This window comes from Apodemus sylvaticus, chromosome 18 (genome assembly GCF_947179515.1).
Source record: "Apodemus sylvaticus chromosome 18, mApoSyl1.1, whole genome shotgun sequence".
Classification (NCBI taxonomy): Eukaryota; Metazoa; Chordata; class Mammalia; order Rodentia; family Muridae; genus Apodemus; species Apodemus sylvaticus.
In genome coordinates, this window is record NC_067489.1 from 8837082 (window position 1) to 8849599 (window position 12518).

Below are 12518 nucleotides of genomic sequence, written 5' to 3' on the forward strand. Positions count from 1 at the left end.
GTGTAGACTTTGTGGCACAACCATGGTTTCTCTGCTGGTTGAGTCTCTTGTGCATTCTGTGATGTTCTTTCTCCTTTGCCTCTCTCAGAGGACAGCGAGTTGCGAAGAACACTGCAGTCTCTCGCCTGTGGGAAAGCACGGGTCCTGATTAAAAGTCCCAAAGGAAAGGAAGTGGAAGATGGAGACAAGTTCATCTTCAATGCAGACTTCAAACACAAGTTGTTCAGAATAAAGATCAATCAAATCCAGATGAAGGAGACCGTAAGTGCTAGCCTCCTGGTTCACTCCTGTGGTCTCGCCAAGAGTCCTTAGCTTTTCTGGTGATGTCAGGACCGTTAGAGGTCAGAGCACATGTCTGAACCTGGTACCGGTGTAGAGTTTGGAGAAGTGTCCTTTTATAAGCTTTGATTTTATGTTATCAGTAGAAGAAAAAGTCAAGAAACCTGTTTGAAATCATCCCTTCCTATATCAAATGCCCTTCCGACCTGAAGCTGACAAACACACTGGGTTCTATTGCCTTCCTAGAAATGTTTAGTGGGGGTGGGGGGGTTCTTACAAATTGTAGATGGAAGAACAAATTTGCAGAACAAGTTTAATTACCTGAGTGATGTCACAAGCTACCCTTCCCACAGACAATGATTGTATCACTAATCCTGAGGCTTTTAGTTTGCTGCATAGAAAGTGTTCTCAAAATACTCAGTACTGTGGTCTAAGGAGGCCCAACAAGGGACGTCTCCACAGTTAATGACAGTGTGTGCTCTTTCACAGGACTTGGTTTGGGTTCCCAGTGTCTATATGATGGCTTACAACCATCCTGTGCTGCTACGAAGTTGTTGATATAAGCATTCTTAGAAGAAAAATACGGCTTTTACAATCACTTTTCCAAGTGTTAGAGTTGTACACTTGTGAAAAATTAAGAGCATTCCTGGAATAAATTAGAATGTAGTAAAGCAGAACAAAGCCTGCCTTAGTCTGCGCCAGACCATGCCTGTCAGTACGAGGCGGTACTGAAGCATCTGGACATGCCTTCCATTTTCCCTTCTTCTTGTCCAGGTTGAAGAACAGGTTAGCACCACAGAGAGAGTATTCCAGGATAGACAGTACCAGATCGACGCTGCTATAGTCAGAATAATGAAAATGCGGAAGACACTTGGTCATAACCTCCTAGTTTCTGAACTATACAATCAGCTGAAATTTCCAGTGAAGGTGAGTACTGTGGGCACAGCTGGGTATTAGGGTGAGTACTGTGGGCACAGCTGGGTGTTAGGGTGAGTACTGTGGGCACAGCTGGGTATTAGGGTGAGTACTGTGGGCACAGCTGGGTATTAGGGTGAGTACTGTGGGCACAGCTGGGTGTTAGGGTGAGTACTGTGGGCACAGCTGGGTGTTAGGGTGAGTACTGTGGGCACAGCTGGGTGTTAGGGTGAGTACTGTGGGCACAGCTGGGTGTTAGGGTGAGTACTGTGGGCACAGCTGGGTGTTAGGGTGAGTACTATGGGCACAGCTGGGTGTTAGGGTGAGTACTGTGGGCAAAGCTGGGTGTTAGGGTGAGTACTGTGGGCACAGCTGCGTGTTAGGGTGAGCACTGTGGGCACAGCTGGCTGTTAGAGTGAGTACTGTGGGCACAGCTGGGTGTTAGGGTGAGTACTGTGGGCACAGCTGGGTGTTAGGGTGAGTACTGTGGGCACAGCTGCGTGTTAGGGTGAGCACTGTGGGCACAGCTGGGTGTTAGGGTGAGCACTGTGGGCACAGCTGGCTGTTAGAGTGAGTACTGTGGGCACAGCTGGGTGTTAGGGTGAGTACTGTGGGCACAGCTGGGTGTTAGGGTGAGTACTATGGGCACAGCTGGGTGTTAGGGTGAGTACTGTGGGCAAAGCTGGGTGTTAGGGTGAGTACTGTGGGCACAGCTGCGTGTTAGGGTGAGCACTGTGGGCACAGCTGGCTGTTAGAGTGAGTACTGTGGGCACAGCTGGGTGTTAGGGTGAGTACTGTGGGCACAGCTGGGTGTTAGGGTGAGTACTGTGGGCACAGCTGCGTGTTAGGGTGAGCACTGTGGGCACAGCTGGGTGTTAGGGTGAGCACTGTGGGCACAGCTGGGTGTTAGGGTGAGCACTGTGGGCACAGCTGGGTGTTAGGGTGAGCACTGTGGGCACAGCTGGGTGTTAGGGTGAGCACTGTGGGCACAGCTGGGTGTTAGGGTGAGCACTGTGGGCACAGCTGCGTGTTAGGTGCTGTGTTCATCCCCAGCTTGTTGGAATCTCAGTGTCCTGGCATCTGACTGACAGCACAGTGCTGGTGGAGCAGAGGCCAGCACACATGATGACAAGGGCCCTGTGCAGATCTCCCCAGAGGCTGCGGCCACAAGATGTCAGAACAGATGTTCTTCCCTCACCATAGTTCTTAGGGCCACTCCCCAGCCCTGTGGCAGTGGCGGTGGTAGGTGCTAGATTCAGCATTCATAAGCTTTTTGTAGCATTTCCTACTTTGGAGATGTAAGTCAGCCTCGGGCTTCTTGTCCCTCTTCTTTTTAGTTCTAGAACTTTTTAGTTCTGTAGCATGTGAAATACAGGATGAGCTAGGGGAGTATTACAAAAATACATTATAAAACGCAGTCTAAAATGCATGATCAGCTCAGAAGGAACTGAACTCTCAGGACCTGTACCCTTCAGCGACTGGAAGTCCCCTGGTTGCGTGACACCTGAGTTGGACTTTTTTCAGAGGTCACACTGAGGCAGACAGACAGACAGACTGATGAGTCAGTAGCTCAAGCACAGGTGAGGCGAGTGCCCAACCTCTGCCCTCCATGATGGTGGCACAGCCCGTGCTGTGCTGTGCTGTGCTGTTTCTACCCCAAGGAAGGGTATCTGTCATTTGCGAGTGTCGGAACCTGGTAACTAAGTGTGGAGTGGAGTGGACCGACGGGCAGAGCTGGAGCACACATGCTTTTATAGCTGATCTGTATGGTCGGCCATATCTTGTAAAATGCATGGCTGGCCCGCCACTGAAGAGGAGGGGTTGCTGTTTGAATGATGCTCCCCTCAACAGAAGGCATTTGCTCCCAAGTGCTGAAGGTTTGCTTCCTACTGCAGCAGAAGTGGAGGCAGGCGCCTTTTGGGCAGAGACATTGTAAGGCTGTGCACTTGGCTCTGGTTTTAGTCAGCCATAGAGACTGTTCTTTCACTGGGCATAGTGGTATACACCTTTAATTCCAGTACTTGGGGACAGAGGCAGGTAGATCTCTGTGAGTTTGAGTCCAGCCAAGTCCTCATAGAGACTTCCAAGACAGCTAGGGCTTCAAGGATAGATCCTGTCTCACAAAAGAAAACAAAGGCAGGGCTGGTGTGTGCGCTGCTCACCCGCTTTAGGGCCAGGTGTGTATGGCTGACTGCTCACCTGCTTTAGGACCAGGTGTGTGTGTGGCTGGCTGGTCACCCACTTTAGGGCCAGGTGTGTGTGTGGCTGGCTGGTCACCCACTTTAGGGCCAGGTGTGTATGGCCGACTTGTTGCCCACTTTAGGGCCAGGTGTGTATGGCTGCCTGGTCACCCACTTTAGGGCCAGGTGTGTATGGCTGACTGGTTGCCCACTTTAGGGCCAGGTGTGTGCAGCTGGTCGCCCACTTTAGGGCCAGGTGTGTGCAGCTGGTCGCCCACTTTAGGGCCAGGTGTGTGTGGCTGGTCACCCACTTTAGGGCCAGGTGTCTGTGGCTGGTCACCCACTTTAGGGCCAGGTGTGTATGGCTGGTCACCCACTTTAGGGCCAGGTATGTGTGGCTGCCTGGTCACCCACTTTAGGGCCAGGTGTGTGCAGCTGGTCACCCACTTTAGGGCCAGGTATGTGTGGCTGGCTGGTCACCCACTTTAGGGCCAGGTATGTGTGGCTGGCTGGTCACCCACTTTAGGGCCAGGTGTGTGTGGCTGCCTGGTCACCCACTTTAGGGCCAGGTATGTGTGGCTGCCTGGTCACCCACTTTAGGGCCAGGTGTGTGTGGCTGCCTGGTCACCCACTTTAGGGCCAGGTGTGTGCAGCTGGTCACCCACTTTAGGGCCAGGTATGTGTGGCTGGCTGGTCACCCACTTTAGGGCCAGGTATGTGTGGCTGGCTGGTCACCCACTTTAGGGCCAGGTGTGTGTGGCTGCCTGGTCACCCACTTTAGGGCCAGGTATGTGTGGCTGCCTGGTCACCCACTTTAGGGCCAGGTGTGTGTGGCTGCCTGGTCACCCACTTTAGGGCCAGGTGTGTATGGCTGGTCACCCACTTTAGGGCCAGGTATGTGTGGCTGGCTGGTCACCCACTTTAGGGCCAGGTGTGTGTGGCTGCCTGGTCACCCACTTTAGGGCCAGGTATGTGTGGCTGGCTGGTCACCCACTTTAGGGCCAGGTGTGTGGCTGGTCACCCACTTTGGGCCAAGTGTGTATGCTGGTCACCTGCTTTAGGACCAGGTGTGTGTGGCTGGTCACCCACTTTAGGGCCAGGTGTGTGTGGCTGGTCACCCACTTTAGGGCCAGGTGTGTGTGGCTGGTCACCTGCTTTCTACCCACATGGTGAGTTAAAGCAGTGAGAACAAGCTCTGTAATAGGCCTGCATAGTAACAGTGACAGGTACACTTCTGCAGTAACTTAGACGAACACTCAGAATCTGTGGTCACCCTGTGTAGAGTGCCATATCTGTTATGTATGGAATGACTAGAGTGGAGCACATGGAAAAGGTGCTTCCCAAGGATGAAGATGGCTAGCGGTGGTGTACGCCTAGAACCTTTACCTGGGGACACAGGAGGAGTGCCGCACATTTCAATCCACCCTGGGCCACTTAGTGAGTTGAAGGTCAGCCTGGACAGCATAGCAGAGCCCTGTGCAGCTCTGAGCAGGAGCAGCGCACAGGCCCTAAGGGTAGCGCAGATGAGGCACTGGTGGCAAAGCCTGGTAACCTGAGCTCAGTCACTGCCTCCCAGACTGTGGAAGGAGAGAACTAAGTCCCACTGTTGTCCTCAGCCTCTGCACAGGGGCACAGCATGTGCCTACTTCCTTACAAAAGAAAGAAAAAGTATAAATACATGTTTTTAATAATAGCAGCAAGGTAAGAATGTCCCACCAAAACATGATCAGATTTTCCTTCCAAATATGTGAGAGCATGCAATATATAGGGTCTGTCTACATGTGAGGAGGAGAAGCCAGGTGTAGTCAACCCTGTGCAAACATTTGTTCAGAATATGAAGCTAACATGATCATTTCATAATTATCAGTGATGTGTGTCTGTGTGTAAGTATATCTGCCGTAGCATTGCGTATTTTTGTTACATGTTCCATATAGGATGTTGGGCCTGTGTTTCTAGGTTCAGTGCCCTAAAATGTCTAATTTCTCTTTTCTAGCCTGGAGATTTGAAAAAACGGATTGAGTCACTTATAGACAGAGACTATATGGAACGAGACAAAGACAGTCCAAATCAGTACCACTACGTGGCGTGACGCACCAGCTGATGCCGTCTCCCAGTGAGACACACTAGAAGTACCTGAGAGTGTGGAGCTGCTGTGCTGTTTCCAGGTCCCCGCAGCTGCCCGACTGTGGCCGCTTGGATTCGGAGCAGAGGATGTGGTTCTTGGCTCATCCTTCCCAGGGCGCAAGGACTTTGAGATGACACACATCTTTCCTCCCTGCTTCCTCCCCTTCTTCTTTATTGTTTCTGTTACTCTCTGACTTTGCATTGAGAAGTTCTTCACAAGCTCTTGTACCTCTGGCAGAAAGCCACAGGCTTGGTTTGTTATGTGTGTGAGTGGGACACAGTGGACATACCCTAGATGCTGTGTTCTTCCCCAGATGAAGACTCAGAGCCCTGGGCTGGTGGGCATGGGAAGAGACTGCCCAGGCTGCCTCTCGGCTCTCTGCACCTGAGCAGTGGCCTCTTTTCTGAGTATTTTCAGAAAGTTGGAAACTTTGGCTTCTGTAAATCAGGTTTCTAAGTGAGGTCCCTGATGTGTCAAGAGGCCATCGTGTCTGTCATGAGATACAGCTCACCCAGAGGGCTGCTTGTGGTTTGTTTAGGGGCTTGGGGGTTTCCTGTTTGTTTCCATGCTGGTTGAGTGTGGAGGTCCTGGTTTGGCTTTTGGGTGACTGCTGTTTGACTGTTGAAGTTGCAGTTTGTATTACCATAATAAAGTGGGCCTGGTTTATAGAGACCTCTGGGAACTCTGCCCTGGCACTCTCTGGAGCTTAGTTAGGTTTGTCAAAAGGCAAAGGACTTGTTGGTTCCTGGTGACATACTGTGTGTACACGTGGGTTGAGCAGCAAGAACCAGGCTCCGTAGTACTGTTGGCATGGTGATGATGGCAGACACTTTTGCAACATTTAAAAGTACTTTATATTTTACAAAGTAGCATGTTTCATTTTGATTAAAAGCCAAAGGAATTTTGATCATGTATAAGTGTTTAAAGCAATATTTTCTGGAATATACCAAGTTTATATAACTCGATTTTATGCTAAATTATTAAAGGATTCTCCCTTTTTGAAACATGCATGTTTAAGATATGACATCTTTTTGGGCCCCCATATTAAAACCCTTACTCTTTAAGTATCATTTCTATATTTGTACATTTTCATTTATGAGTTCTATGATGTGGTCTCTGAAAGACCAAATAGATTTCTATTTCTACTTCTTATTTTTAAGTTCATTGTGTCTACAGATTGTTAATATTGTAATTTAATGTAGACTTACTTTGAATAAAACTAGTTTAATTGGCCTTTAAATTACTTTAATAAAACGTTGGGTATGCAGACTGCTCTTTCCTCCTGACTGCTTGGCAGCTTTAACAGCTAGCCAGTCAGACAAAAGAAGTGAGGCCTGTCACCCTCACCCTCACGCGACTGCCCCTTCCCTCTCCTCCACCACTAGCACAAGTAAGCAAGACATCAGCCACCTGTGAGGAGCAGGGATCGGACCTTTCACTCTCTTCATTTCTGCGCAGCTGCTCACTTGCCATTGGGACAAGGACATTGTTCAGTGACTTCTCAGAGTTAAAATAACGTGGAACAGCAGAGAAAATAATGGCAACTCAAAGGCACCCAGACAGAGCTTTAAGGTTGGAACTGCACTTCAAGGAACTTTGCCTAGAAAACCTAAGAGAAACAAATGAAGAGTGGTGACAGCACCGAGTCGGGTGGCCTTCCCACCACACAGGCTGTGACAAAAGGCTGTTCAGCAGCAGCATGAGAAAGGATGAGATGCGTAGCGATGAGCGGTTCTCAGGAGGGTCCCCTGAACGTGTGAGTCATGCAGCCAGACCACTTGGGAAAACTGTCATAAGTAGTTAGATTTAAAAAAAAAAAAATGGGGGTGGGAGTGCCTGAAGTTATGTCCAGCCATCTGGGTACAAATTACCTCTCACTTTAAAATGAGTCAGTGGGTCGTGGCACTTGGAACCAACCCTGACAACCTAAATTCAATCCCAGAAATTGACATGACGGAAGATGGTAACCAATGCCAGCAGGCTCTCTGACCTCTGCAAGCACAAAATACATTTTTAAAAAATGTAAAAAATATATATATAAGATTTCTTTAAAAATATGTATAGGTGTCTTTTTGCTTGTGTGATAGTTATTCTTGGTTGTCGCTTACATCTGGAATTAACTAAAAACCCAAGCGGGTGGCCACATCTGTGAGGGGATTGGATTTTATTTAATTGGATCTTTTGAGGTAGGAAGACTCATCTTAAATCTAGATCATTTGAAGTGGGAGGACGACCCTCCCTAAATCTGGCACCACCTCCTAGCAGCAGCCTACATCAAGGACATGGGATTCGCCGGCTTGCCCTCGTTGTCATTGGTACCTTCATGCGTCCTGCTGCCGAGGCATCCCTCCACTGGTGTTAGAGCCTCCTTGAGGGAAGATTCCTACACAGTGAGATAGTGCAGACTAGCTGAGACATCCAGCCTCTTGGACTGAGCACTTCTGGATTCCTGAACTTTCTGTCAAAGAAACACTGTTGGACAAGCTTGACTCCAGAGCCTGGAGACCACTCCATCTGTTCTATTCTTCTAGAGCCCAGAGAAAACCCTGGCTAATACAGGCTGCATGCATGTCTGTGCACTGAGTGTTTGCCTAGAGCCTGTGAAAGTCAGAGGTGGGAGTGGGACCCCTGGGACTGATGGCCGTGAGCTGTCGTGTGGGTGTGGAGGAGACAACCCAGGTCTTCTGGAAGAGCCGCCAGTTTTCTTAACCCCTGAGCAATCGCTCTGCCCAGATTTATTTTTATTGTATGTGTCTGTCTTTCCTGCATACATGCATCTGCATCCTGGCATGCAGTGCCCACAGCGGCCAGCAGAGGGCATCTGGTGCTTTGGAATCGGGAATTAAAGGTGCTAATGCGCCACTGTAGAGACACTGGGAGCCAAACCCAGGTCCTCTACTAAGCTCAGTCATGGGGTCACCTCTCCAATCTCCTTAAATTCTCCATGTTTTATTCTACTGATGGGGTCAGATAAGATTCACTTTTGTAGACTAGAATTAATGTTGAATGACATCTTGTTTTTGTTTCGGTCTGTGTGTGAAAGAGTGAAGGGGAAAGGGTCTTGTGTAGCCCAGGCTAGCTTCACACTTGCCTTGTGGCTGAGGGTGACCTGGAGGTCCTGATGTGAACTTTTAGACGTGTGCCGCTCACCCCCGGTCTGTAGGTTCTGTTTGGCTTTATGGCACTGGGACAGAACCCAGGCGGGGACTCTACCATGGATCCATCCTGGGCCTCAGCATCTTCTCACCTGCATGCCCTTTATACATATGTCTATGGGTATACCACGCAAGTGAAGAGAATGTAGCGGAGGGGAGGGGAGGGGAGGGAGAGACAAACCTGGAAAGCCAGAGGCACAGCTCAGGGGTTGAGCTCTTCCTGCTCCTGCAGAGGACCTAAGTTCAGTCCGAAGCGCGCTTGTCAAGCGGGCCCCAACCTCCAGCTGTAGTCCAGAAGACCCGGCACCATTCCCTGTCTCGGAGAGCACCTGTACACACGTGCACAGGAACTCCCCGGGCACACATATAAATCTTAAAAAAAAAACTTTGGTTAAAAAATAACAATATGGGGGTGCTGGAGAGATGACTCAGCAGTTAAGAGCACTGGCTGCTCTTCCGAAGGTCCTAAGTTCAATTCCCAGCAACCACATGATGGCTTACAACCATCTATCTGTACAGCTACAGTGTACTCATTTACATAAAATACATAAATTATTTTCTTTTTTAAAGATTTATTTATTATATATAAATAAATCTTATATGTAAATAAAACAATGTAGCTGCTTTCAGACACCCCAGAAAAGGGCATCAGATCTCATTACAGATGCTTGAGAGCTACCATGTGGTTTCTGAGATTTGAACTCAGGACCTTTGGAAGAGCAGTTGGTGCTCTTAACCACTGAGCCATCTCTCCAGCCCCAAATAAATAAATCTTAAAAAAAAATTATTGGGGCTGGTGAGATGGCTCAGCAGGTTAAGAGCACTGACTGCTCTTCCAAAGGTCCTGAGTTCAAATCCCAGCAACCACATGGTGGCTCACAACCATCCTAACAAGATCTGATGCCCTCTTCTGGAGTGTCTGAAGACAGCTACAGTGTACTTGCATATAATAATAAATAAATCTTTAAAAAAAATTATTGACATCAGAGTTTATTCATTAAAACAAGAAATAATGTGTGCGGGGGAGGCAGCTCAGAGGTCGAGAACCTGGATTCATTCTTAGCGGCACAGCTCATGACCATCCACAACTGTAATTCCAGGAGATCCAATCCCTCTACTGACCTCTGGGGGCACCAGGCACACACACACATGCAGGCAAAACACTTGTGTACACAAATATAGAAAGAAATTGAACAAATTTGCTTAAAGGATTGAAAGCTCTATCCACGAGGAAAGCAGACCAGCAGCACACTGGGAGAGCGGGTTCTGCATTCAAAGGGGAGGTGAATGGAAGGACAGTGCTGACTGAAGCCCATACAGGGTGACGCCAGTGCTGGGGGACAGGAGGGGGCAGGCTGAGGTGGGAGGAAGACGCTGATCACACTAGTGAGGGGGACTCATGCTGCTGTGAGTGAGAAGCTGGGAGGGTTTAAGTAAGGAGTGAACAGGACCCAGTGCTGGAGAGGGCGGCTACGGCAGCCACCCGTCCAGGGGAGAAGACAGCGAGAACGGCTGCTGCGCTGCCTAACACCCGAACCGCTGCAGCAAGGCGCCCGGGATGGGCTGGGACTCCTGGGCGAGAGGCGACGAATGACCACAGGCCTGGAAGTGCTCACAATGTGGAGAAGAGGCTCACATCCACCCATAGGTGCCTAACCGAGGCAGGGATTGGACAGAGGGGAAGGGCCTAGGAAGCAATGGCTGGCTCCTGTCTGGAGGCCCCTGTTCATTTCCAGATCAGAATGGAGAGGATGCCAAGGAATTAAGGAACAGGTAGTCCCCTGCAAGCTCATGGGTGGGGGAGGGGCGACGTCAAGTCAGGAGCTGTCCCAGGCATCCAGCCTAGTCCTTTCCTTGTTGCTGCATGCAGAGAAAAGTCCCTGGTTCCATGTGGGGTGCCCTGTGGCCCTGGCGTCTGTGCACCAGGCCAGGAAAGCTCAACCGTGGCAGGAGAGTGGTGTATCAGGGTCATCTGACAGGAGGGTGAGAGCACAGGTTAGTGGGAGGAGCCGGGCTGAGGAGAGGCTGCTACCGGAGAGGGCAGAGTGCAAAGCCCGCAGTGCACGGGACTGCTCCGGCAGCCTTCCTTGCCGGCTCCCACATCTGCTCTCCGGTCTACGTCCACTGTCCTGAAGTTTACCAGTTGAGCAAAGTCACCTACACAGTGCCCTGTCCACGTTCCTGGGTTCCTGTTGGCAGTTGGATGATTCTTTCTTGCTTTTCTGCTAGGAAAGCACTTTAGTTTCTTGGGAGACAGAAGGCTGTGGTGTGTATGGAGGTTAGAAGACCACTTAGGAGAATCTTTTTCTCCTTTCTCCATGTGGAACCCAAAAAGAAAATCAGCTTTGCCACTCCTTAGCCTTCTTCTGTTCGAGTAGACCTTAGGTTCTGGCTTTGGGTGGCCATCCTCTAGCCTGTGAACCACTTCAGGTGGTAGTCTTCAGGCACGGGAGCAGGGAGGGCCCGATCTCGCTGGCCTGGAACAGCAAGTACACTAGTTCCAAGGCTCCGCCCTCCTCCTGCTCCTCCTCCCCCTCCTCCTGCTCCTCCTCCCCCTCCTTCTGTTCCTCCTCCCCCACTCCTGTTCCTCCTTCCCCTCCTCCTGTTCCTCCTTCCCCTCCTCCTCCCCCTCCTTCCCCTCCTCCTGCTCCTCCTCCCTCTCCTCCTGCTCCTCCTCCTCCTCAGTGCAGTAATAAGCAGCCATGTGATATCCCACTGGCTTTCCTTTTTTGTGGTTCTGCAAATCCGACTCAAATTCTTGTACTTGCAGGGCAAGCCCTTGAATGATTGGACAATCTTACCATCGCCTTACATACCTTTAAATAATAAAAGGAGAGAACCGAGGCCATGCCCAACTTCCCTCAGGCCAGGAGAGAACCTAGGCCATGCCTGACTTCTGGCCGTGGACTAGGCTGAGACTATTTGCTTTCGGGTTCCCCATCCCCGAAATCCACCTGGGCGGTTAATATTTCATGTTGCAGTCTGGGGCTGCACTTTCAAATGTCATTCTTAATGCAGACTGCTGCCCAAATGTATACGTGTGGTATCCAGTGGAACAGATGGCATCTGTAGAGAAAGAATATATGAAATGCAGAAATCTATGGAGGAGCAGAAACCCACAAGGCGGAATGTCTTAAGGAGTAGGAAGCGTGGTGAGCCGGAAGAGCCTGGACACTAACTTGGCCTAGGTCTGTTATCCAGAGACGGGCAGGCCCACAATGGCAAGACCAGGTGTGTCTGCAGGAGAGTAAAGCCGCTGGAGCCAGCCTCATCCGAAGACAGGAAGGACAGTGGGCAGGCCCGTGCCTAGAGAAAGTCGGAGTGAAGACTGCTCCACTGTGGAGTGCAGGTGTGGTAGTCTGGGTGTGTTGTGTGCCTCAGAGGGCACTAGGCTCAGCAAAGCCAGGTGGACGGGAAGAGCAGCTCTGGGGTCTCTCAGGTGTCGACCAGTGGTACAGAAATGAAGGCCGACTGCCAAGTCCCCGGGACCGCTCAGAAGCCAGGGAAGACACAGGCCCACAATGGCCAAGCACTGGGACTGTGAAGTCAGGAGACACAGGGACATTCTGGCTTAGCTGGGCTGCCATCCCTGGGCAGATTGCTTAAGTTCTCAGAGCTCTGATTTTCTTATCTTCCAGGAGGAAATCATCTTAAAAGCTATTTCCAGCACATACCACACACCAATTGAGTAAGTCACCATAGAAATATGAAGCCTTCGTTTAAAAACACTGTTGAGGTTAATTATCAACGTAGAACTCTATCCACTGAAAATCCACTCCTAAATGAAGGCAAGCTGGAACAGGCCTGCAAGAATCCAGAGGGCTGCAGAGCAAGGTGGCAGCTAACTGCTCGCACACACACTGG

General features: G+C 50.2%; 1 protein-coding gene across 3 annotated transcripts in view; it reads left to right on the forward strand.

Moving 5' to 3' along the window:
- The window catches only part of Cul4a (cullin 4A), a 44403-nt gene extending 37840 nt beyond the window's left edge, over positions 1–6563 (forward strand). For all 3 annotated transcript variants that reach the window (XM_052162429.1, XM_052162427.1, XM_052162428.1), the window contains 3 exons: positions 89–261; positions 1054–1206; positions 5368–6563. In XM_052162429.1, coding sequence (XP_052018389.1) covers positions 89–261; positions 1054–1206; positions 5368–5463 — 422 coding nt within the window. In that variant the 3' untranslated portion in view covers positions 5464–6563. The remainder of the gene's footprint in view (positions 1–88; positions 262–1053; positions 1207–5367) is intronic.
- The last annotated feature ends 5955 nt before the right edge of the window (positions 6564–12518 follow it).